Source organism: Lepisma saccharinum, chromosome 26 (genome assembly GCF_977018435.1).
Source record: "Lepisma saccharinum chromosome 26, izLepSacc3.1, whole genome shotgun sequence".
In the NCBI taxonomy this organism is placed as follows: Eukaryota; Metazoa; Arthropoda; class Insecta; order Zygentoma; family Lepismatidae; genus Lepisma; species Lepisma saccharinum.
The window spans coordinates 27,009,561-27,036,091 of record NC_139254.1 but is presented as its reverse complement, the minus strand read 5'-3'; the positions used below and the strand labels follow the sequence as shown (position 1 = coordinate 27,036,091).

The 26,531-nt window shown below is 36.6% G+C and overlaps 1 protein-coding gene across 1 annotated transcript in view; it reads right to left on the bottom strand.

The window, feature by feature from the left end:
• Positions 1 to 4,256: 4,256 nt before the first annotated feature.
• LOC145979603 (tenascin-N-like) overlaps positions 4,257 to 26,531 on the bottom strand; it is a 121,273-nt gene continuing 98,998 nt past the window's right edge. The window contains exons 15-20 of the mRNA XM_083112569.1: positions 20,906 to 21,144; positions 20,236 to 20,308; positions 15,951 to 16,162; positions 10,585 to 10,790; positions 5,653 to 5,788; positions 4,257 to 5,431 (exon numbers count right to left, since the gene is read on the bottom strand). Of these exons, the coding sequence (XP_082968695.1) occupies positions 5,243 to 5,431; positions 5,653 to 5,788; positions 10,585 to 10,790; positions 15,951 to 16,162; positions 20,236 to 20,308; positions 20,906 to 21,144 (1,055 nt within the window). The 3' untranslated portion in view covers positions 4,257 to 5,242. The remainder of the gene's footprint in view (positions 5,432 to 5,652; positions 5,789 to 10,584; positions 10,791 to 15,950; positions 16,163 to 20,235; positions 20,309 to 20,905; positions 21,145 to 26,531) is intronic.

Here is a 26,531-nt window from a genome sequence, read left to right as displayed (position 1 = left end):
TAGTTATGCGTTATGGTGATTGATGATTACGTCAATACGTCCGTTTTTCTTTAGGGGCTAAGCCCCGAAAGCCCCAAGGGACGAGACACCACTGATGAGTACCAACCTGTGTGCTACACATCAAGAACGCTATCACCACAGAAAGCTTCATGGAACTCGATGGAACTTGAATTACTTGCACTGCTACACACCATCCTGCTACTACCTCCTATACAGAAAGTTTTACATTCATACAGACTCCGGCGCACTGACGCACTTGAGAACATCACAGTTTCTTATGGGAAGCTCTACAGATATGCCATTACCCTGGCAGAATACGATTTCCACGTAATGTAATTCACATCAGGGGAAGCAACAATAGAGCGGCAGATGCGATTAGCAGATTTTCCAATGTACAGGGTGACCAACAACTGGACACACCAGAAGAAGCTTTTGTAGGAGCCACACAGAGCATGGAATTCAACCTAGCATAAGAATAAAACAAGGACCTATTCTTCAAAGAAATAATTTTAAATCTTAACGAGGACCCACAAGCAGATCTACATTTCCTCAGAACATCTTACAACTTTGAGATCATAAATGGAATTCTGTATAGGAAAATGAAGGCAACAAATGCAACAAAGAAACTTGTTTACATTCCATCAAGCATGAAAATGGATTGGATTCAGAAATTACACAGTTCCGGTAAAGGATTAGGGCACTTGGGCTTTACGAAGACCTACAGATACGCCCTTAACAAGTATTCTTTACTGGACATGAAATGCTTTCTTAAAAAGGGGTACCAATCATGGGAGTAATGTTAAGCAAATAAGAAACCAAGGACCGAGAAGTCGGGAGAACTGTTGACACACGTGCGCACACAACCAATGGATACGCTAATTTTCGATATATCCGGACCTTACACTGTGACACAGGGTTGCAACAGATACATCACACAGTAGTAGACCAGTGTACCCGCTACGTCATTGCAGACGCCATTCAAGACCAGATGGTGGAGACAATTCCATCGTTTTTGCAGCAGTAAGTTTTTCAACACTATGGTCTTTTAAAATGTTAATGCTTGACCGTCATCCAAGCGCAACCAAATTGGACAAGTTGAACGATCCCAAGCAACCATCAATATTCTAAAACACTTTGTAAACTCCAAACAAAACAATTCAGACAAGTATTTACATAGTGCCATATTAGCGATTAACATAACAGATCATTCATCAATGGGAGACTCGCCTTTGAAACTTCTTCAGGGATACACCCCATCCCTAGAAGTGGATAATGAGATGCACACCAAGGATCTGGAAATATCTAATCAGGATCATCTAACAGCACTCGAAGTAGCAAGGAAATTGGCCACTGGAAAACTCTTGAACCGCTTTCAAACAGACAAAGCAAGGGAAGACAAAAATTTTCAAAACCGAATTTTAAAGTGGGCGAACAAATTTAGATATATGACCCGGCAAGAAAGAAAGGGCAAGTGAAAGCTTTTTTGGGTAAATACAAGGGACCAGTCACCATCACAAATATAATGACCCCAAATACAGTTGAAGTGGAAGTTACAAATGCTAGGGGACACGCATGCATAGACGTCATAGCAGTTGAGCGATTGAAGCGCTACTATCCACACCAGGAAGAACCAGAAATCTTGCCCAATCAGGAGGAAACAGACATCAAACAAAAGGAAATCACCGAAGAGAAGCGTAAACATGTTATGGTCGGATTGACCATTCCATTACTGATTTTGGTAATATATTAATTAGTTGCTGGCCAGCTACAAGGTGTAGAGTTGATTAATATATTTCCATGTGTGTACTTTTATGTTTTAATTGAATGTAAGTGTATGTGCTTAATGGATTGTGATTTGTACTACATATTAGATTCCCCTGTTTTTTAGCTTCCCAGTTGAGGAGCTGTCTTTCAAAAGACCGTTGCAGTGGAAAATTCCAGAGTTACAGGGGACACATCCACCGACGTCACTCATCGACTATAAAAAAGGCCAGTTGGACTTTAGAGAAAAACAGTTTTTTACCACCTTCACAACGACGAAGAACCTTCGTAAGTTTTGTCCACTTAGGGTGGCTAGACTGATGACTGAAATTAATGTATCATTTAACTAAGGAATCTACTTTGAAAGTTTAGTCCACTTATGGTGGCTAAACTAATGATGGAAATTATATGTAGCATTTGGTAAAGCCATCCCTGTTTGAAATCCCCAAGTTTCCCAATTAGAAACGATTTGCATTTTGCAAGATATTGCTGAGTCACATCATAATGCCTAGCGGGCTGATCAAGGATGCTGCGTAAGGAAACGCAACACTGGTCGGAATATCAATTAAGTCGAGGGTAGGTTTAAGAGATATTTAGGTAAACTCTGTGTTCATGAAAGTACCAATGGTTAGGCCATAGATACTCCTTTGTTTGAGTTATGGAAAGTGGTTGATTTTGTAAAATGCACACATGGAAGCAGTATGTAAATATGTATATAATAGCAACGTATAATAAACCAATATAATCCTACAAGAAATGTTATGATTCATCCACCATCATGAGGAAATTAGGGAGCTACGAATGGGTAACATAACCCGGTTATGGAAAACCTACAACAATAGCCCCGTCTAGTTCGTGCACTTTTTGACTTGTTTTGACTCTCTTTGTACTGAAGTGTCTAGTTGGTTGCACGGTTCAACACCGAGTCATCTAGTTCGTTGATTTCGATTCAAGTAGTGTATTTGGTGTCTGCACCGTCTGCATTACCTTTCAGACTGGTGTATGTTTGGTGTATGGTCACGTGGTGCGTGTTAACTAATCAAATGACCGTTTAAAGCAGCAGACAGGCATTTGTTGAATCTTCTGAACTTGAACACCACTTTCCGTCTAGTTGGTTGAACGTAATTTCCTTGCACCACTCTGACACTGGATACACCTGCACTGCACCGAGTGTCAAAAAGTGCAGCCAACTAGATGGGGCTAATGACTAGGAATTTGTTGTACTGACCATACAGCACTCCGTAACATGTTGGATGATCTCCCACCTCTGGTTGTTGGGTGAGGCCGGCAGTTGATACGTAGACACTAGCCCTTACTGGCTGTTATGCCACAGGTTATTATTATTTTGTAAACATAGAATTATCATGACTGTTCAATGGTGCTGGAATAAGACAATTAAAGGAAATTTGAAAACATTGATATCTGCAGAATACAATAGTATTCTCCTTCTTCGTAGTTTTTATTTGATTGAACCCCTCCCCAGTAGAAAATTCTTGGGTGCACCTATGTCTCTCCGTCACACAACAGAAAAAGTTATTTTCAAGGAAGTGGAAGCAATTTTACAAAAGTACAGTTTATCTTTATCTAAGTTAGTAATATATATCATTTATACATGTAAGTTACAATTTCAGTTATTTTCAAACTTGCCAGGATTGAACCTGATTTAAGCCAATACTCGTCCAAAGTAAAAATACTATTTGATGAACTTGAAAACAGGTTTCAATACTTCAAAAAGCGCAAAAACTTCCTTGTTCACTGCTCCCTTTTGTTTTGATGCTGCATTCACAAGTCCAGACCTTCAAATGGAACTTATTGCATTATAATGCATTAAGAGTTTCTTGCTCACAAAAACATAAAGGGGACAATGAGATGCTATTTTCTAATCAAAGTGTCAAATTTCTGGGAAATGATACTAGACTTGTCCATAGACGGTTCATTTTAAAAATTTGATAAATTTATATTTGAAACAAACATGTAAAATGGTGTCACTGGCTATGAAAAAAATATTTAAATTCTATTTTATTTCAATAAAAAATATAAGGATTATAATTAAAATATTTTTTATTACAATGACACATACATGTAATCATTTAGTTCTAAGCAGGGTGGTTTGTGAAAGGAGATGAAGTGAATTCCAGTCTTTTGTACACTCCCTTCGGGTTGCTAATTTTTGGCACTTGGAGAGGGGAATCTATATATTATTTGTATAATATATCGATTTCCAAGAATAATCACTGGAATCCGTCCTTAGGGGCCAATGCTTTGTTTTGGACTTCAAGAGGTTGGGGTCCCAGATATGCAGCCTGGATAATTTTGACGTTATCGTTATGTGGCCCTACTTATGATTTGAGTTTGACATGGCTGCTGTAGACCAAAGCTTGCACCTTAAACCATGTTTAATTTAAATATATATATATATTGTAACGAAATTTTATTTCTATTTAATTTCAATTACAACATCTTGAAAAATTATAACTTCTAAGTATCTACAGGTACAATGATTTTTTTATTTATTGAATGTCCAAGATTAATTAACTTCATTTCTTTTATTTTCATATACAACATAAGGAAACTGTATACAACACAACAATATTCTACATAAATTGTATCACTGGACAAATTTGAAGAGTTTCACATCTGCAATTATATCCTACATCTACTGATATATTTCAATAGAGATTAGCCAGATTAATCAGTACTCTTTTGTTATAATCTCATATTTGCATTTTGATTTATCTGTAAAATATGTCTATAAATAGTTTGTAATTTCCTACAGAAATCTGCACCTCGTTTCCTGGTTTTTGTAAATAAAGTTTTAAACATGCATTTTCTAAGTCAACATTTTTTGTACTCATCTAGTTACACACATTAAGGAAGTAAATTAACTATTCATGTTCTTAACAGGATGTTTTTAATTTGCTATTGCTTTATTCGAGTAGTAAATTTCATTTTAATATTATATCAGTACCAGAAAAAAGACACATTGCTTCATCTTTATAAGGCACTACATGAAGACAATGTTAAAAATTAGAGGTTAAAGTCTGTTATATAAAAATATTTAAATTTATGTGAAAGAAAGAATAAATAATTAGAATATTAATAGAAAAGCGATAATTAAAAATAAGTCACTCTTTTCGTCTCTTTAAATACTAACTACATTTTTTTATATAAAATTTTACATGCATTATACAGTGTATCTTCAATCAAGCATTTTTACAGACTGGTCGCTACAAATTTTGAACATAGAACAATTTATTATCTGTGATAATGCAGTAATATATATAATCTTGGAATGTAAAACGTGGGTACTTACACAATAATATATGTTCTAAAATGTGTTTTATTAAAAATTAGAGTACAAATTGAAATATGTGAAACGTGTGGTTATATTACATTTATATATGATTAGCTTAGCTATATTCTTTTACATTCTATGATTATATTACTGCAAGACATTATTATTTTTTGAATGAACGTCTTTTCAACCAGTAAAGAAAGGTTCACTCTCTGCATATCCAACAGCATATGCCCCATCATATTCCAAGACAACAGCAAGTCCAACACGATAAACAGAATCGGTTTTGAGAGGAGGATCTTGAAATACACCGAGACTGCTTCTTGAGGAATTGCCTGAACCAAGAACTACCATCTGGTTGTTTTCTAATGTATCCTGAAACAGAGCAGTTTCCTTTCTATTAGCACTTGAATTGAAAGGGTTCACAATGTTAATAAATGTATACCTCTGAAACAAGTAGGTACTTATGTTTAATAACGTAATAAGAGTAGCATATGTATATGATTTGTAACAGTATATATTTAAGTGACATATAGTTATTTTATACACATAGAAAACATTTCTTATTGAACTAGAAAATAAATTACTTAACTTACCTGATTCAGTTCATGTGCTACATAAAATGGTGTGTCTACCATCCCCTGCAATTGCTCCATGACTGTGTTTGAGAATATTTGTGTATCTGGAAGATTGCCTTTAGCTCCATCATTTACTACAATGACTAGGTAGTGACTAGAAAAGAAATTAAATTCATTCACTTTTACACGCACTACATATATTTCCAGTCATAAAATTGTAATATCAGCAAAATGGTTCTTAGTGAAAGTATTAGCCATTTATATAAAATTATTGTGCAGTTAAAACATGTATCAAAGTTTATTTTCACCTGTTGATTAGGGATAATAATTTAATGTAAATAAATGCATATTATTTAAAAATAAAAAAACTTCTTTCAGGTATGTTAATGTCTCACTACACATCTTTTATTTTCCCTTGAAACATAAATGTTGAAGAAGTAAAAGCATACCCTGCAAGAGATCAGCAATGGCTACACAATGCCACAACCAGCCTCCATGTGGACTTATAATGTTTTTCCACATTTCCCCTGGTATGTTTATGCAGGGCTCTTGTGAGTGGACATACGATGAAGGAATTGCTTGTGTCTGGGTGTCTGCAAGAGTTGCAAACCCTACACTATAGTTCATATATATCTTACTTGTGCAATGGAAGTCTCATAAAAACATTTGAATCACTTACATTCACATTATGCCATATAAACATTAGAAGAATTTGCTATTCTTTTTGGGAAAGAAATAGTTCCATGTACATATTCATGAATATGTTGTTTAGTTCCAGTGACAGGGGCTTAGAGCATGCAACACTGTCATAGGACAGAGAAGATAAGGGATAAAACGGTGGTTTTCAAGTTACTTTTACTTGCCTTTTTCTTTCTATTATGTTTCAATCTTGCAAATGACGAATACAGTTGACAAAATATATGAATACAGTTGACAAAATATATGAAGCACCAGAATTTGCAATGAGAAAGGAAGATTATATTCCTACAATTAAAAAAGGCACTCATATTCACCTGTGAAGCTCATGCTTCCAAGTAACAATATAAAGTTTCAGAAGTGATAAAACAATCCCTAAATACATGTACATATTTTGGCAGTTGATTTCTTAATAGCTTTTGTGGTCAAAGTGGAAATTCCGTGAAGGATGTTTGTTCCAGCCTAGTGAAAGGGCTGTTTTATGTCAATTATCCTAGCCAAGGGAATGACACCTTCAACTTCGAATACTTCATTGAATGTGAATATTTAAATCGACCGGTACCTACAATTTTAAAAAGGGAATATTTAACCTTAAAGGGATCAATTATAGCATAATCCAACAGGAATAACCACTACACAATCGCAAGGGTTCTTAATTCTTTCAAAGAGACTACCTTGTATTGTAGATTTGAACCTGCATATGTCTTTCAACACATACATATAGACTCTCTAAAATTGGACCTATTTTGCGGAGCATCTATATATAGACTGTATTTCTTAATTAATGGTTCTTGTTTGCAGCAGTCATTTTTATAGACACCACCTTTTGTGCTATTATTAGTCTATGTGGGCTATTGGCAATCAAACAATCCATTATTGATGTTTTGTCAGATCCTGAAAAATATTTTTTTGTAACTTGGAGTTAGTGCTGCAGTGGTCTATTTGGCAGTGTGTTTGACTGCCATGTGGGACACCCAGGTTTGATTACTGGGGTGGGTGTTCTAAGGTTGGAATTTTACCAGCCTAGTCTCTTCATAAAGCTGCTCGGGGCTCCCCCAGCCTGAAATCAATATGTACCTTGGGGCAACCCTGGAGGGTAATGGTGGCTGGAGTGTGGTGCTGATCACATCATCTCCAAAATGGTGGAGATTGGGGAATATGTAGTGGGGGTGTGGAGCCCTATCCCCACATACTGTAACTATGCCAAGCATGGGCTGTATGCAGGAGGAACTTAACATTTGACCTTACCTAATATGAAATGTTTATTTGCTGCATAGTCTATATACAAATTGTTTTCCTTAACTTCATATTGTGGCAAGTGTTTTTATAGTTATTTTTTTACATTATTTACGATGAAACGAATTTGCGGTTGCATCTATATATAGATGACTCGCGTACTTTCTACGTGGTGTTTGGTCACGTCTTGTACGCTCGCATGCGTGACCTTCGGCCACGTTGTGGACGCAATCATGTTATAGATGGGATTCCTCAATGATATTAATGACTTTGAAAATATTTGCATGTTGTATTAGATGAAGGGATAAGTTTGCTAAATTGAAAAGTTTAGGAAATAACTTTATGTGTGTGCTCTAATATTGTACAAATATTGAACACATTATTGTCTATTTTCATAATAATAAACTGGGTAAATATTGTCCGTTTCAAAATAGTTAAATATTTCATATAAATGAATTGAATAGTGACACTATATTGGAAAAGCAGTATTTACATCTTTTGTCATTTTTACATTTTTAAACTTAATTTAAAAATAATTGTCTTCCTTCATTTCGTGCCCTCGCCGACGTGTTTCGCTTATTTGGAAAGTTTTGAACGTATTGTTAAGTGTGTACGGGCTCTAATATGGTACAAATATACAAAATTGTCTATTTTCTTAACAATAAAGTGAGTAAGAAATAACCATTTCAAGATAGTTAGTTAGATTTTTTGTATAAACAAATTCAATAGTGAAATTAAATTGAAAAAGCAATATTTACGTATTTTGTCATTTTCACATTTTGTAAATGTAATTGAAAAATAATTGTTTTCCATCATTCCCATCAAACTCCTTCCTCTCCTCCATAATAAATTCTGATGCTCATGTTTTGAAATTTGAGAAGTCTAGCATAATTCCCTTACTGTAGTTATCGGGGTGAAAAAAAATTTCTTTAAGTTCCCTAGCAACGTCCATTTCCATGGACAACAACAAGCACGGCAAGCTCCAGATACTTCCCATCAGGTCTTTGACCTTGCCTACAGAGGTCCTTACCCAAATCATAGCTCAAAATGGCATTTTCACCATTTAAAAAAGGCTAAGTGAGCGTCTCGTGCTCTTGCTGACATGGTTCGCTTATTTGTAAAGTGTTTCAACATAATATTATGTGTGTACGGGCTCTAATATGGTACAAATATTGTATATTTTTCTAAATAATAAACTGGGTAAGTAAAAACCATTTCAAGACAGTTAGTTGGATGTTTTAAGTAAACTAATCAAATAGCGACACTAATTGGAAAGGCAATATCTTACGTCTTTTGTCACTTTCACATTTTTAAACTTAATTGAAAAATAATTGATTGTTTTTCGTCGTCATTCTCATCAAACTTCTATATCTTTCCTCTGTAATAAATTCTGATTGTCATATTTTGATATTCCAAAAGTTTAGCATAATTCCCTTACGGTAGTTTTTGGGGTGAAAATAAACTTTCTTTAACTTCCCTAGCAACGTCTGTTTCCATGGACAACAATAAGCACGGCAAGCTCTAAAGAATTGTTTGTTATCATGCCTCTAAACATTTTGTTAAGACAAGCACGATGTAGATATTTTTGCATTGAGTATAACTATATATACATAATTGTATGTGGACTGAATCTTCTTCTTAAGTAGATGTCATCCTTGTTTGAGGCACCTTTTCAAAACTAAGAGTTATTCATCTGTGTGTGATCTGTGAGAAATATACTGTAGCTAGACAAGGAAACAATGTGTGCTGCAAAAAATGCCCATTGCAACGGGTTGCTAAGGACATGAAACAGCGCACTTTCACCCTTAAAATAGGGCAAAGTGGGCAATTTTTTAATTAATTAATTAATTTTTAATTCTATATTCCTTGCTGCCTTTCTGGAGGGAAAGCTTCGATTTTTCAGCATGTGCGTAAATGGTCTCTCTTACGCCAGCGTACAAGAGGTCTACTATGATTGGTTCAGGTGACCCTTCCTGCCTTCTGAAGCAGACGACATAGGCAGAATTCCTACCCGTTCTTCGCTCTTTGCCCTCATTCCACTCGTGCTATGTGATGCTACAATACGCAATATTGACTGACGTAACTTTACCAATATCAAATATACTGCTTCTTAATGGCCACTGCATTGTATAATTTATCGCACGAACAGCGATGTGTATTAGAAACTAAAAGATCAACACAGTTTTTGTCAAATAAGTTGGTGAAGTCCTCGTGGTAGAAATTCAGCCTGTGGCTGCTCTACCACTTAACCCACAAAACTATTATTTTTTTATTGTATTTTTTCGTTATTATCTAACTGCTTAATATTGTGTCAATGGAAATGTTTAGCATTCATTTGAAAACTCTTAACATCGAATGGTCTCGAGAAAATTATTTTAAAATGTTTATCAGCATTCTCAAGATGTAATAAACAGTGGTCTGAATTACTAATCGGCACTGTTACGTCAGTAGAGTGTACGATATTTGGATCATCCACTCTGCTTTTCACAGTGCACCAAGACGACAGAGGTCCCTGGTTCGAATCCCGGCGTGAGCACGGGTGTTCTTTGTCAGTGTCCCTTCATCAATATCATCACTCATATTCATATTCGCAATTAACCAAAAGTGGTAGAAAAGCGAAATAAAATAAACCAAATCAATCAGTAGTTGAATCATCCACAACAATGACATCTACTGTTGTGCAGAGGCGCTTGTGATTCAGGTAGGTTTTTAATGACTTGCGTCATGCAGAAAGATATAAAAAAAGGTATAGAACACCAGAGTTCAAAACATCTGTGGCATAGTGAGGCATCTAATTTTCTAGCTAAAACACGCAATGATGATGTTTTATTGAAAACCTAGCTTACTTCAGGCAAATAATACCTGTGGCGACTAATACCATAAGTAAATTATTAAGCAAGAAAGGGCCGACTCTTCCTTCGGACTTGGCATTCCCACCCGAAATGTCCATGCTACGCCACTGGCTATAAGTAAAATTACATGCAATCTGAATGCATCCTTATACACTTGCATACTCACCTTACAAGCTCCTTTAGTGATTCAAGTGGACTAAATGTAACCTCAAACATTGTGCTTGAATTCTCATGTTTCGTAATGCCAGAAGGTTTCTGCAGTGTTGGTGTAGGAGGGTGTGTGGAGATACTGAGCTGGACTGCTTGCCCCATCATAACTGTTTTGGCCGACACACTAATGGAGTATGTAGAAGCTGGGTTCAAGTCAGTAAACTGGAAAATATAAATATAACTTTTGTAAGAAACAATAAACAAAATTATATTTGGATATACTTTATAGTGAAATCAAATTGCTGAGTTGATATCTGGCATACGTCAATATTTATAATAAGTCATCCACATACAGGGTGCTGCATATAGCTGATTTATTGTACAAAGAACTTACATGAAATGAACAATCTTAGGCACGTTATAGTCTTGGATTTGTAGTTCATATTATATTATGTCCTTGAGATGGTCTCCATTAGTGTCAATGCATTGCTGCAGTTTTCCTCGTGCACTGGCCATTACTCACTACAGAGTGTCTGGCAAAACATCAACAATTTCCACACGAATCACATTTTTGAGTCTCTTGAGATCAGGGAGGGTACAAGTGTAGACCTTAGCTTTCAGGTACCCCACAAAATGAAGTCTGGTGCAGTGAGATCAGGAATACAGAGGGTCACAGAATGTCACCGAACCTGAAGAGAAGTTGCCTGGGTAAAGCAGTAAGTAGTATCCATCGAAAGACATGCTGTATGTGATGTGGCTCTGTCCTGTTGAAACCACAAGGTTTCCATATTCCAGTTACAATGAAGGAAGGCAGGATGAGGGTTGTTAGCATGGGGTTCGAAGTTTTCAGTCACCACAGAACCATTATCATCCTTAAAAATGTAGGAACCAATAATTCCCTGCACTGCAATGGCACACTAGACTATGACCTTAGGACTGTGTAGTGACTGCTCAAAGATTTTGTATGGATTTGAATTAGCTCAATATTGAATATTCTGCTTAACTGTTGTTAAATACCACATCCTCATACCCTCATGATCTCAACAGCCTAACAAATGTGATTCAATATATTCAAAAAATAAGGTCTGAAGTGTAAATCCAAGACTGTAATGTGTCCAATATTGTTCATTTCATGTAATTTCTTTGTGCAATAAATCAGTTATGGTATTTTGAAAATGTGAAACATAAAATAATGCACCCTGTATAAAAAAAATGGGGCCACGTATTTATGATGAATAAAAAATTCAAGATTGCTGTACAAAAACTGGTCATATTTTGGGTACTGAATTTGATTTGAAAACTATACTTATTACATGAAATAAACATTTTCTGTCTAATAGCACATTTACATAGTTTTTGATTTTGATTTGATTTATTTTATTTTACTTTGCGTTTTGTGCCTCTTGGCTAATTTGCGCAGATGGGGATGAGTGATGAAATGATGATATTGATCAATGGACATTCACAAACAACCATGCCTGAGCGGGATTTGAACCCGGGACCCTTGGCATTGCAGCATGACACATTTATATAGTAAGTTCATTTCTGTGTGAAGGAGTCTATTTTTGTTTCTCAAATTTTTTCAGCGGACTTAATCAGTTTTATGTGATTTTGCATAACATGCAGGACAATCCACACTTCAGAGTTCTAGGTGAGTTGTGTGTGTAAGTAAATTCTAAATTTCATGTTTAAGAGTTTATTTTGAATCATTTTCTGACAAAAATGGTAGGATAACATACTTCACACTTTCAAAATCATGAAAAATGAACATTTCAAAGTGTTGTTTCACATTTTGTGTTTCTGGTAACAAAAACAAAATTAACATGTCTGTCATAATAAGCTAATGCCAATATAAATGTAAATATATATTTTTTTCAATTATGCTCACTCTCTCAGTTTCTCTCTTTCCTCCTTTTTTCTAATTTCTCTCCATAAATCATTGTCATTCCTGTATGTTTTCATTTCTCTTTCCCTCTCCCTGTCTTGTTCCTTATCATTTTCTGCAACTCTTCTTCCACTCATATGTGCTTTTATCCATTTTTCTCTTCTCTTTTCTGTTTGTTTCATTTCTTTTCCATGTCGCTAGTTTTCCCTTTCTACTACTTATTCTCTGCTTGGGTGTAACACCATATCTACTACTTTTCTACAAAATGATTTGCTATTTCTCTCTTCAAGAGCAGTGAATACAGGAATTTTCAGCAAGGCAGCTGTTCATCCCTGCCCATCTTTGCTGCCATCCTGAGGTAAAGTACTGTCTAGTTCATGGGCTGATCTCGAAAGCCAGTAGCCTCCTCGATGGCGCTGTGGTAGCGTCGTCGCCTTGTAATCAAGGGGTCCCGGGTTCGATACCCGGTGGGGGCACATGGTGGTTCGGATTCCACTTTAAACTGTAGATCCAGCCCCGATTAGTCTCACTGTGCATAAAGTGGACTTAAAACACCAAATCAATCAATCAATCAATCAATCGAAAGCCAGTAAACAGTGGCAAAAGGTACTCAACGTGCTGACCACATGTCACCAAGGCAAAATAGCCACTTCTCAAACCCTGGCACTAAATAGGATGATGCGTTGTGCATAGAGGTATTGTAACGCTTTTTCTTATATATTTACGTAATTTTGAAAAATCGCTACTACATTATTAGTGAAGCTTCTCCAAACATTTAGTTTATTCACTCTCTACTAGATGGCTCTGCTTACGCTACCTCCTTTTCGATATATTTCGCCCCTGATGGCAACTCCCCCAACTAAATCCTCAACCTCAGTTTGCTATAAATTCTGACTTTCATTTCTTCGCCGGCCGATGTAGGAGAGAGAGCAAATTTTATCAAGCTCCGGCGCACGCACCTTACGTCACGTGTGCAGATGTGACCAGCTTGTTTCACGATGTTAACGAGGAAGGAGCAGCCATTTGTAAAATTGCTTGACCGCATGTATCGTGGGAACTAAAAGTGAAATACATTTGCAAATGGTAGGATTGCAGACTAAGTGGGCATATTAAAATTACAACGGCCGAACAGGCATGTCGGAAATCTTACGTATTTGGTGCTTAGTGAAACAGGAATATGTGATAACCTCTGAATAGTGTTATTCGCAGACAGGCTGTTCCTCTACGAACTTATTCATCGTGAAAAGATACAATGCGTTGGTCGTGACTTGTGTACCGTTCTTTTTCTCTCTCCTCGAACTTAATTATGCACTTTGGCAATTTCGGCAGCAAGAAAGTCATGAAATCCACTCCCCATTTTTACCCAACGTAAGTTTATTGTGCAGTGCTTTTTTGTGAAGTACACGCTTACCAAAAACTAGTATAAAAATTGTGAGAACAATGATTTCTGTAAATTAGTGTCAAGAAGCGAATCTCTCCCTTTTTGATTGTGGGTTAACCATGGATAACAAACTCGTTAAAAATTGAGATCGAACGCTAGAAGCGAAATTCTATTAATTGAAAAGGCAATAATATATTTTTTGAGAAACAAGGAAAGGCATTGACACTAACACCCCCCCCCCCACCTTTATGCCAAAATAGTGGAATTAATATGACGTAATAAAACTTGAGATTTTTGTTGTATGGTGAATGAGATTAGGATATAAAAATACAAGATACGAGCCAGGTGTTGTTTAGGATTGTATTGTCATTATAAATTGAGATCAATGTTTGGAAAACCCAGAATTATTATTTGAATAAAAATCAGAGCTATTTTTACAAGGAAACAAATACCAAATGCTTGTTAAATTTATGGAGGTGTATATACATTTGTCCATTGGTTAAATGTTGTATAAATCAAGATACGTGTTAATTGTTGATGTGGCAAGTAATGCAGTTGTTAACAAGATTGATTAAAAATCAAAAGCTAATCGTTAATGGATCATTTGACGCAGAATGTGGATTGTAAATGAGCGATTGTACATATTAATAAATACTCATGAATAAATTCGGCATCTTGTTGTTAACATTTGTTGATCATTAAAGAGAAATTAGGTTAAAAATAATTACGAGGTGATGGTAGTAGTAGAAATGTGCATGAGTCTAATTAATGTGTCTCGTAAATAATTTGGTACGTTGACATTGCAAGGAACATATGCCCCCCTCATTGTAAATTGCGCTCCAACTATTATGGAACATGGTGCCTTGCGTCACTTGACAAATGTTTGCGTACGTAATAAGTTTTTGAAAGAAGTGAGTACTCTCTATCTTTTTGGTGTGGCGCCGTGTCCATGCTCACCTGTTCTTCCCGCATTGAATTGATACTCGAATGAGTTATAAGAAATGGTAAATTTTGGATGTTGTCAAGATCGGCAAATAAAATAAATATATATATATATATATTACGTGCAGTAACTTTCAAAGTTGAATCGTGTCTCAGAACTTTTCAACGTCCTTTTTGTGACTTGACTCGATATAATGTTTCATTGTCCCTTAAGGAAGATTAATAATTTGTGGCTTGCCAGTTGGGTTTATGCACAACTTAACATCCTATGTCCCCATAACACGCTTCCTCCAAAATTCGTCTGGGTACTATTGTGTCTTAACCACACCGGACATCACAGTTTGCAAATTTTTGATTTTACACATTTTTTCACACATAAATGTTTACTTTCAATGATTTTTCCTTACTTAAATATATCAGGTTTATTATATTTTGATGTATTTTTACAAGTTACAGATTACCCAGAATAAAGTGACTGTATAGCTAACTTATAGTTACTTCTTAAAGTAATTGTAACTGTAAAAGGTACTTTACAAAATAAGTAACTAACTCCAAATGAGTTACTTTCAAGCAAAATAACTAACAGTAATTCAGTTACATTTAAGAAGTGAAGTTCTAAAACTGGTCCAGAATCCATCAAGGTTTGTCTTTGTGACTCTGACAGATTGTAACATAAGGATTGGTTGACATGCACATAAGTTTTTTGTTATCTGATTAGTACCACAGAAACATACAAAAACTCATTTTTTTGCCTACATAACCTGCAAAATCAATGGACATGAATGTCTCACACCATGACCGTGCAGTCTAAGGTATCATGCTCTGGGCTTCGGCTCCAGGAAACCCACAGGTTCGAGTCTCCTAGAGAAAGCTAATAACTCTTATCAAGAGATTTTGGCCTGTGTATGGGATCAGTGCCCACCCACCATCATGAGGAAATTGTGGAGCTACAAATGAGTAGTGTAACCCAGTCATAAAAACCTGCAACAATAATGGTTGGGTTGTCGTGCTGACCATACGTCACCTCGTAACTGGTTGGATGATTTCCCAGTTCTCGTGGAAGTGAGGCTGGCAATTGGTAGGTAAGCCCTGGCCCTCAAGGGCTGTTGTGCCATGGAATATTTATTATTCAAACCAGGCTATGAAATCAAAGCAAATACATTTATGAACTCACCTCATATTGATAATTTGGCATTTCATCTGCCACAGGATATTCCTTAATAGGGTAATATGTGCAGCAACTTGAAGCATCATAAGAGTCTATCTCATCAAAATTAATTAGAAACGATCTGAGAACTCCATTTAGAAGGTCAGGATAATCCCACTCAACTGTTATAGATGTAGAATTCCTGGATACAAGATGTAAATTTCTTGGTTTGCTTGGGACTGCAAGGAAACAATGGTATTTTTATAATATAAAATACTTTCAATGCAAAAATTGTTAAGATAATGTAAGTTCTGCATTGATCTATGAGCTGCAATTAATTCTGTGTTGTATATTATATTATAACTATCATCTTGATTATATCCAAAAAAAAAAGTTCAATTTGTACTGCAACATCATAATTTCATATACACACACACAAAAATATGTGAGGTAGGAGACAGTAAACACTTACACAAATAAAATGTTTTTCCTACATTTCATGGTGGAGCTGCCTGATCATGGAGTAGATACAGTACACACATACATATATACGAGGGGTGACTGAAAAGTTCTTGACCTACCCATGATGCATTTGTCTTAGCCGAATGTTAGTTCTTTTGCTAATCATAGTACATGCCTTTGTGAGCCCCATACCAAATTTCCCACTAATAGCTTTTTTCTGATTCAGATATTGAAGTCTGAAGTGAAGAAGGTAAGCATTGTCTGAAAAATGGATAAAGTGAGCAATCGTGCAGTTATCCAATACCTGCTGAAAAAGGGCAGGAGTGGACAGGACATCCACAAGTACATGATGGAAACATTAGGGGAGGATGCCCCATCCTATTCCACTCTGAAATAGTGGATGGCGGAATTCAAGAGGGGGAACACCTCTGTCCAGGATGCCCCTCCCAGTGGAAGGTCAGCAACTGCCTGCACTGAAGAAAACATCACAGCAATCCAGGATCTTGTAATGGCAGGCCGGCATGTGACAGAATGTTACATCGCAGAGAAAGTGGGCATGTCACAGGAATGCGTTGGACACATCCTAACAGTTGTGCTGGACATGCACAAGGTGTCATGTCTGTGGGTCTCAAAAATGTTGACTGCTGAAAACAAATGCCAGAGACACATCTTGTCTGCAGCAAACTTGACCCTCCTTCAGGCTGATCCTGTGACATTTCTCCAACGTTTTGTAACCTTGGATGAAGCATGGGTCCACCACTTTCAGCCAGAGTCCAAGGTTCAATCAAAACAGTGGAAACACTCCTCCTCCCCCACCCCAAAAAAGTTCAAGTCAGTGCCATCAGCTGGCAATGTGATGGTCTCTGTTTTTTGGGATGCGAGGAGTGTCATCCTGGCTGAGTACCTCAAAAAGGGGGAAACGGTGAAACGTGCATATTATGCTGCTCAACTGAAGTGTTTGCGGGAGGCCATCAAGGCGAAACGTCGTGGACTGTTGAAGAAGTGCGTCCTTTTCCACCAAGACACCGGCTCACATGTCCAGCATTGTAATGTCTACCATCGAGTCCTGGGGCTTCGAACTATTTCCACACACCCCCTACTTGCCAGATTTGGCTCCCTCAGACTTTCATCTGTTCCCTAAGCTCAAGCAACACCTAGGTGGAACCCATTTTCCATCAGATAATGACGTCATGGCTGCAGTGGGGAACTTTTTTGCAATGCAGGATGAAATGTTCTACAAGGAAGGTATCATGGGCCTGCAGCACCAGTGGCAAAAGTGTGTGGTGCTGAAAGGGGACTATGTTGAAAAATAGCCATGAACGATTGAGCTCCGGACCACCCTTCATGGGAAGGCCGAGAACTTTTCAGTCACCCCTCGTATATAAAACATAGGGATAGAATGAGAAAAAGAACCGGAAGGGTGGATAACAAAAAACTGTAGAACAGGAGACGTAAACACCAAACACAGAAATAGGAGTCGATATATTGAAGCCTGGCCTCATGTTCACAGAAGAAGACAACAAATGACATTGGTTGGTGGTAGGTGAAGTTCAGGAAGGAAGAAGAGAGGGGGATTATTGGGTGGCTAGATTTAGTCCAGGGTGTGCAGTAGTATGTAGGTCCTTTCCTATCACCTGCAGGAGGAGGTGTCTGTGGAGTGGATAATATCCACACAGAAACAGTCGTTTAGGTAGTGTTATGGCTGTTGGTGTGAGATCAGAGTTTTGAATTGAAGAACGGTGGTTATTGATTCTGAGGTTCAGGGGGTAGAGGTTTCGCCAAGATAGAAGTCACCACAGATTTGACAGATCAAGATGTATGCAATAAGGTTGGAGGAGATGCAGGTGCCCTTCGGGTGAAGAGAGAACTTGCCAGCAGCAGTGGGGATATGGATGGTGGAAGAGGTGATGAATATGGTGCAGGCCTTGCACCTGGTTTTATTGTTGGCTTGGGAGTGTTTGGGTGAGGAGGGTTGGTGTATTTCGGACCAAGGTGTTCTTGAGTTTGGGCACAATGGAGGATGCCCCTGGGTTGGTCCAAGAAAGATATCCTGGTGTAAGGATTACTGTGAAGAATGGGGAGGAGGGACTGAAGGGCTTGTTTGATCTTCATGAGGTGAGGGTAACATTGGAGTGGCTCTGGTGATTTGTTTGTTAATGTGTGTTGTGTGTGTGTGAAGGGGGTTCCATGGCTAATTAGGGTTTGGTGCAAGGTGTAGGTTGTAGTGCATGCTGCTGTAAACAGTTGATAGTTGCAATCGCATTGCACCTTCATGCCCCACCTTTCACACTCCCTCATACATTGGTTGAGTCAACTTGAGTAACTGCTCATTTTCGTTCTCTTGCTCTACAGATTCCTGGGACAGAGTATAAATACAGTAGTTATCCAGGGAGAAACTTCTAGATACATGTGGTCCAATTGTTTACCTTAAGGCAGAGCTGAGTCCTAAGAATGTTTTGTGTTTATGCTCTTACAAGAAACAATGGATTGTAGCTATTAGCACAAAAAGCCTTTTGGCAGAAACTTATAAGTAGGGCTCGGAAGTTGAGGAAAAATCCATTTTTTTCCTAGTGTCCGAAGACGAGGCCCAAGGTCATTGTAGGCCAGAAAAAGGTGGGTTTTATTTGTGCATTTTTGCCTTTTTTGGCTTATTGGTTCTTTTTTAGCCTTTTTTTAGGTCTTAACGGCTTTTTTTTGCAACTTCACCTTCTTTCGACTACGTTTTTACTGCTCTTTCTCAATTCGAATCATCATTAGTTCATCACCTCTTAAACATCCTTTCTGTAGTAAAGAAATAAAAAAAATATATATATTTATGGATGACTGAAGCAGGTACGGTGCAAGGTCCTTAAACCGTAAGTTGTCTGGAAGATCGTGCTGTAAGTGGCAACTTTATCTTGTTTTGAAGCTTTCAGTTTTTTCGCATTGTGTGTTCCATACCACCAGAATTTTGTATTTTTTTATTCATTAAATATATAATTAAAACTGAAGTTATTAATTAATTTGGATCACATTTATACGTCCTTTTTTCGGTTTTTAGGTCCTTTTTTATATATTTTTAGGTCTTTTTATAGGTCTTTTTTGGCTATTTTAAGGTCTTCAACTTCCGAGCCCTACTTATAAGTGTACATCAACTAAATAGAGTTAATTTATTTTGTTTTGAAATGTTTCAGAAGGCGATCACACAACTTTAATTACACTTGTAAATGCCAAAAGGGGTTTGAGGGAATTATAATTTACTTTACACTTGATGGTTTCTTGTTAGTTTCAAACATCTCAGATAAAGCACAATTAACACCACATGGCAACATTTTCACACAGACAGTGCTACAATTTTTCATTTACTTTTACTTTCTGAAGTTTTCACCATATCATTAGCCTTCCTTAGTAGACTGGACATAATTTGACTGGACAATCCAGTGGCGTACATACAAGGTAAGCTACCAAAGCATGCTTCGGCATGCAATTCGAATTTTGCATAATTCCTGGGTACTTAGACTCCCCGAAATTGTCGAGGGGCATTTTTGCGGAGCCCGTGAAAGACTAAAATGTTGCAAAGCAGTCGTGTGCAGGGTTTTTATCAAGGCCCCTTGATATACTATTGTTTGTTTAAAAATTATATATTCAGTGCTTCGGCTATCTAAATGGTCACCGCACACTACTGGGACAATCTAATTTTAATCATGCTTCAATTCAAACCTTGTCCAGACTCCTGTGGAAACCACATGATATAAAGCTTGAGGAAGAAAACCTACATGTAAAAAGTGAGCATTACCTATGTTGAAACATCTTGGTTGGAATTAAATGTCCCATTCTTACTCACACTTAATTCATCTATGAAATAACATACCTCCCTCCTTTGTTATAGCAACAATGGTAGCTTGCTCCCCATCTTCATCAACTTCTGTATTTCTGGCTGACACCTTCAAGGATTCAAAATAGAAATATTTTATTTTATTTTATCTTTTGAAACAATTTTATTAACAATAAGAGCATAAAAATCGAGTAAGCAAAAGTTAATGAATTTACTACAGAAGTAGTAGACTATTAACTAATCATAGGACACCTAATGTCAAAAACATATTCTTAGCTTTATGCATTAAAAACTCAAGAAAATAACGTATCTCATATCAATATTGGATAGTGATGACAGTAAGGATGTAGGTGAAAGAGGGTAGAATATATATCCAGTGAAATGACATGTCTCATCAACATCAAAAGATACAGGGAAAACTTAGAACATAAAGTAAATAAACTTTTGCCAAATGTAAATGTTTTACATGAGAAACACAGAGAGATAATTAATACAATGGAGTCTCACAAGACATGCTGCTGTTTATCTTTGCAGTGAAAAAAATATAAACAACATATATATATATCAGTAATACTATTTATTAATCAATATTTGCTTTTCAAGTAATAGTGAAAGTAATTAAAATAACATACAAAATCTTCTCACGTCAATCTTTCCTGAACAAAACACGAATTTAATCTAGCAATAACAGCAGAAATGAACTTACGGTTACCACATACTCCTCTTCAGGTGTTAATGATGATAAAGTATGGCAATACATATTGTTCCACAGTGAACATGGTTGAGGAGGAATTACAACAGTCAACATATCCCCATCACTCTCCTTGTGGTAAGTGATTTTGAAAGATTCCAGATCCCCAAATACTTGGTTTGGTTTTGTCCACCTTACTCCTAGCATTCTGCGACCTTTCTTGTAAACAGCTAGGTTTTCAACTGGTCCTGGTGCTAATGTTAGAATTAGGAGAAATAAATTAAGCACTTAGCAAATACATTTCTTTTATTTTTATTACAATGATTATGCAGGACACCATATTTAACTATATTCTCTTATACCATGTAAGAATATATACAGGGTGGTGAAAAAGTTTGGAGACTTCATTTTAAGCTATTTTTCTTGTGCTATTTTTGTTTATTTAATGTTTACTTTTTTAAAAATTCCTCGTTTACTTTTACACTGCAAAAAGTCATGGGCATCTGGAAGGGGGAAATGGGGGGTAACGGCTCATGGATGTTACAATAAACATATATATTACACACATATATTTAATTTCATTCACAGCAATTTATGTTAATTATTGGAAAGGTGTTGCAGGAACATGATAGCTAATCCTAATAAGTGTTTTTTTTAGGGGGTAGCACTTTTATGGGGGTATATGTCTCGTTTACCCTCCCCCCTGGAGAGAAGTTACCATGCTTGTGCCTCCCTGGAAAAAATCCTGCGGAGGTCCATGCAAAGTGTGTTGCGTTCACTTCCTCGCCAATTAAATGAAACAATAGCAGTTAGAAAAAGCACATCGTTTGCTTTGGTTGGTCACTGGTGGTTGATTGTCTTCATAAAGTAATTTTTACTTATGAGATGATTTTCACCATAGAGCGTGTGCACGACTGTCAATTACTGAAGAAGAGACAGAATAATTCTGCTGCTGCAAGAGTTGTGATGATTTGGGGTGGCATTTGTGCAAATGGAAAACACCCTTAACATCAGGGGTGCCCATCCCCTGCAAGGCCAATGGCGCAATCCCCCCAAATCTTCTCATCTATTCCCCCAAATCATTTAACATGCTCTCCCACAAAACATATAATGCATCCTACTGGGCCCCGAATCATGTCATTCGTCCCCTCAAACCATGCTATAATCTCTATAAAGTATTTAATTACGACAGCGTGTCTACTCACAGTAAATTTGTTTAGCTTTACTGGACACTATAATTTATCTGTCCCTTTTCCCTAAACAGGAATGCCCATCACTCCGGGAACTTTTCTAACCTTCGAAGTGGCCCCAGCGCCCACCCAGCATCAAATAACATGGGTACCTGGGGGAAACCCTGGGGGGTAAAGGTGGTCAGGGGCATGATGCTGATCACATCATCCCCACTCATAAGCGGATCAAGAAAGTGTGGGGCGTTAAACCCACACCCCTATACGCCTTCATGGCGTGGTGCTACGCACAGGGAAACGCTTTACTTTTACTTTTACTTTACACATTTAACACACATTGTTACACAACTTAAGTTAGAAAATTCAACCAGGGAAACCAAATAACATGCTGCAGCCATGTGACCAATTCAATTATTGTTTCACGAGACATTACAGAAAACTAGTTAGAAATTTCTAAGCTCAGGGCAAGAATATAATATGGTTCCTCCTTCAAAGAACTCGCCCCTTCTGCTTGATGTAAATATAATTATTTTGGTAATCCATAGCAATAATTACATGGATTTTATCTTCAATGTAAATTTCACTTGTTAACGTAACATTGTCCAGTGACAAGAAGTTATAAATGTGAATTCGATAATATTTATTTTTCTGTTTTATCGGGTAATGTGCAAGGCGTTAACATATGAAGTAGACTTAGTACAACTACAATACAGCATACAGGAAATCAATAATACAATAATATTGCTAATAGAAGTACACCATCCAAATGATGCATGTGCTCTAAATTAAGCAGTATTCCAACACTAAGCACTATATTTTAAGAAGTGATGTTATTAATCAATATCGAGAATATCGTCAATGTCTTGTAATGTAGCGATAGTATAAAACTTCACATTCACCCGACTAAAATGTCAAACACACATTTAAGTATAACACAATTGCGAGCGAAGCGAGCAAGACAATTTTTACATCCATTTCTTTGCAGGCTTTAAAGAATATTAATTTAATGGGGTGTCAATACTTTCTTATGATCTTGCGATAGTTACTCTTTTCGAACCATTCGGCACCAAAAATGTGTGTTTGTCTGTGATATAATATTTGAACTCTCCCCCCACTACAGAAATCCCTTGACAATCCAAAACTTAACTCTTTATCAAGAGCTTCATATCTCAACCCTTAAATTTAATACTCAATCCTCCCACCAAAATTTCCATGACAATTTTAGACTTACTGTTTATATTGAAGAGTGGATATTGCCTCCTCCAAAACAAATAATTCTCAGTCCCCACACCAGAATTTACACAACAGTCTAAGACACGAGTAATACACAAGAATTGGATACCCCCTCAATTTAATACTCAATTCCCCCTATACTCTGTCCCGGAAATCTTTGGAGCAAGGTCACGCATATTGTCAGGGAAGTGGGGGAAATCGACTGGGCAGAGAGAAGCAATACACGCTGCTGGGAAGGCTGGTAGCTGCAGTCGCTTCCTTCCTCCCCCCTCCATGCAATCTCAATACTCTCATTTGTTCATTGGTGGAGTTATCTCAGGTCATTACTTACACAGAGACTTTTTCTAGTTCGCTTGCTCCAGGGTATAACTAAAATACCCGCCATAATCGAAGACTTAACACTGATATTGAAGAGTTGGATGTATTGTCCCCCTCCCCAGCATTTAATTCTCAATCCCCCCCAGAATTCAAGTGTCAATTTAAGGCCTAATATGTAAGATTTGGATATTGCTCCCCCCCCCAATAATACATATTACCTGTTACAATTCCCTTGGAAGTCTACAAATTGATATCTATATAGCACCAATGGTTAATTGATAATCTAGTTCAACTTGTGTCCAATGCTACATTGTTCACGTCAAATTTCAATCATAAAAATACCCCCCCCCCAGCCCCAAACTTGAGGAGACACAACATGCATCCAGAAACCCACCTGTGGGCACCCCTGACCCTATACACTTTATTTTCTTCATCTAATGGATTCAATATGGTGGATTTAAGGTTTAAACCTTTCACATATATTTTAGAAAAATATATAAATGTTGAATTTTATATTATTTGAAGGTAAAAAAAAATCCCCCCAAAAATTTCGATGGCGCAGTCTGCACCATAATCCCCCCCACACACGGGGTGGGCAACCCTGCTTTATGTTCAGTCCAAATTAGTGGACTCGCTCAAAATATCTTTACAATGTGAATGGGACAAAACTACTGTCGAACAGTATCCAACCATTGTCAGTAATTATCAGCGACAACTTTGCATATGTATTGAGGCAAAATGAAGCAACTTTGAGCACTTATTGTAATTTCATTTCTTTGTTTTTTTATTACTAGTCTAATAAAAGTTTTTGAAAAGTTACTGATTTAGATTTATATATATATATATATATATATATATAGATCAATTTTATGTTGTTGAAATATTTTTAAGTCCCCAGTCTCCATACTTTTTTCCACCCTGTTGTTACGCTGCCCCCATGTCAGGGCAGTGTTAATTTCTTTATTGTAATATTTTTTAATATGTTATTCCAGGAGTTCCCAAACTTTTTTCATTTCACGGAACCCTTAGTGTTTCAAGATCTTTCCGCAGCACCCAAGTCAGAATGTAGGCCTGCCTAACACTTGCAATGTACAGTTAGTGCAGTTAGCTTGCTTGCCTTCAGTTAAAAAAATTAACACATATTTCATATTCAGAAATATTTTATGTGTAAAAAGTACTAAATAAGCATATATTTGGAACAATCATCTAAAACCATGTGTAGACTAACAAGTAAGTGTGTCATTTCAGTGAAAATATTGGAACATTTCGCCGCACCCTTGTAAGCCAGCCACAATGCCCCAGGGTGCCATGACACTTTGGGAACCACTAGGTTAACTCGATTTATAATGCATTTTTTAGTCCTTCTTTAGTTTCTTTTACCTTCCTAACAGCATATTCTAAGGCAAAATTAAAGAGCAATGGAGATAATGCATCTCCTTGTTTTAACCCATCATGAATTGTAAATTTGTCAGACATATTAATACCCACACGAATTTTACTTTCTGTTTCACTGGTGCATATTTTTATCATACTAACAAGCTTCTTAGGTATTCCAAACTCTACTAATATATTATATAATTTATCTCTTTGACCGAATCATATGCTTTTTTGAAATCAATGAACAGCTGATGGACATTTTGATTATATTCCCACTTTTTTTCAAGTGTCTGTCTGATGTGAAAAATTTGATCTGTAGTTGATCTGTTACGTTTAAATCCACATTGATAATCACCTATAATTTCATTAGCATATGGGGTTAGTCTTGTTAAAAGAATGTTAGACAATATTTTGTATGTTGTTGAGAGTAGAGAAATTCCACGGTAATTATTGCAGTTCATTTTATCACCTTTTTTAAACACAGGAACAATTATGGATTCTTTCCACTGTTGAGGGATTTCTTCTTTATTCCATATTAAGCAAATTAATTTATGAATTTGACATATTAATGAATTTCCACCATATTTAATTAACTCAGCTGGTATTAAATCAATGCCAGGTGCTTTGTTATTCTTTCGCCTTTTAATAGCATCTTTAACTTCAGTCAAGTTAGGTTCTGGAACTAAAGGTTCTGCTGTGTGTACTTCATTTACTTCTGATTTATCTCCTACATGGACATTTAAAAGGTCATTAAAGTAGTTCTTCCATCTATTTAGAATATCGCTTGGGTCAGCTAGAAAATCACCGTCTTTATCTTTTATCAAGTTTACTTTAGGTTGCCACCCCTTTCTAAATTCATTTACACCTTTATATAAATCTCTGATATTTTTATTTTTGCTGTTTGTTTCAATTTCGTTAATTTTGCTTTTCAAGTAATCTCTTTTTTTACTTCTAAATGTGCGGTTAACTTCTCGCCTTATTCTATTATAATTGTTTAGATTTGTATCATCAGAGTTATTTAACCACCTAAGTCTAGCCTGATTTCTTATTTCTATTAGATTATGACATTCATTATCACACCATGGCTTACTTTTTCTCGGTTTATGGTATCCTATACTTTCTTTAGCTGCTGATTCTATTGCATTACGTATGTGCTCCCAATTCTTATTTATGTCTGTTTCATTTATATTTTGATCATCATTTAAATCCTGCAAAACATCAAATCTATTTGACAGTTTAATTTGGTAATCTTTCTTAATTCTTTCATCAGCAAACTTTCCTGTTTGAAATTTTATAACTTTTAGATTTTGTTGCTTATGATTTATCACTGAGAGTCTTTCTCTTAATTTAGCAATTACTAAATAATGGTCACTGGCACAGTCAGCACCTCTATGTGTACGAACGTCAATTATACTAGTATGCCCAGTGGCATCTCGTCCCTTTGGGCTTCCGGGGCTTAGCTCCTAAAGAAAAATGGACGTATTGACGTAATTATCAATCACCATAATGCACAACTATCACACAGT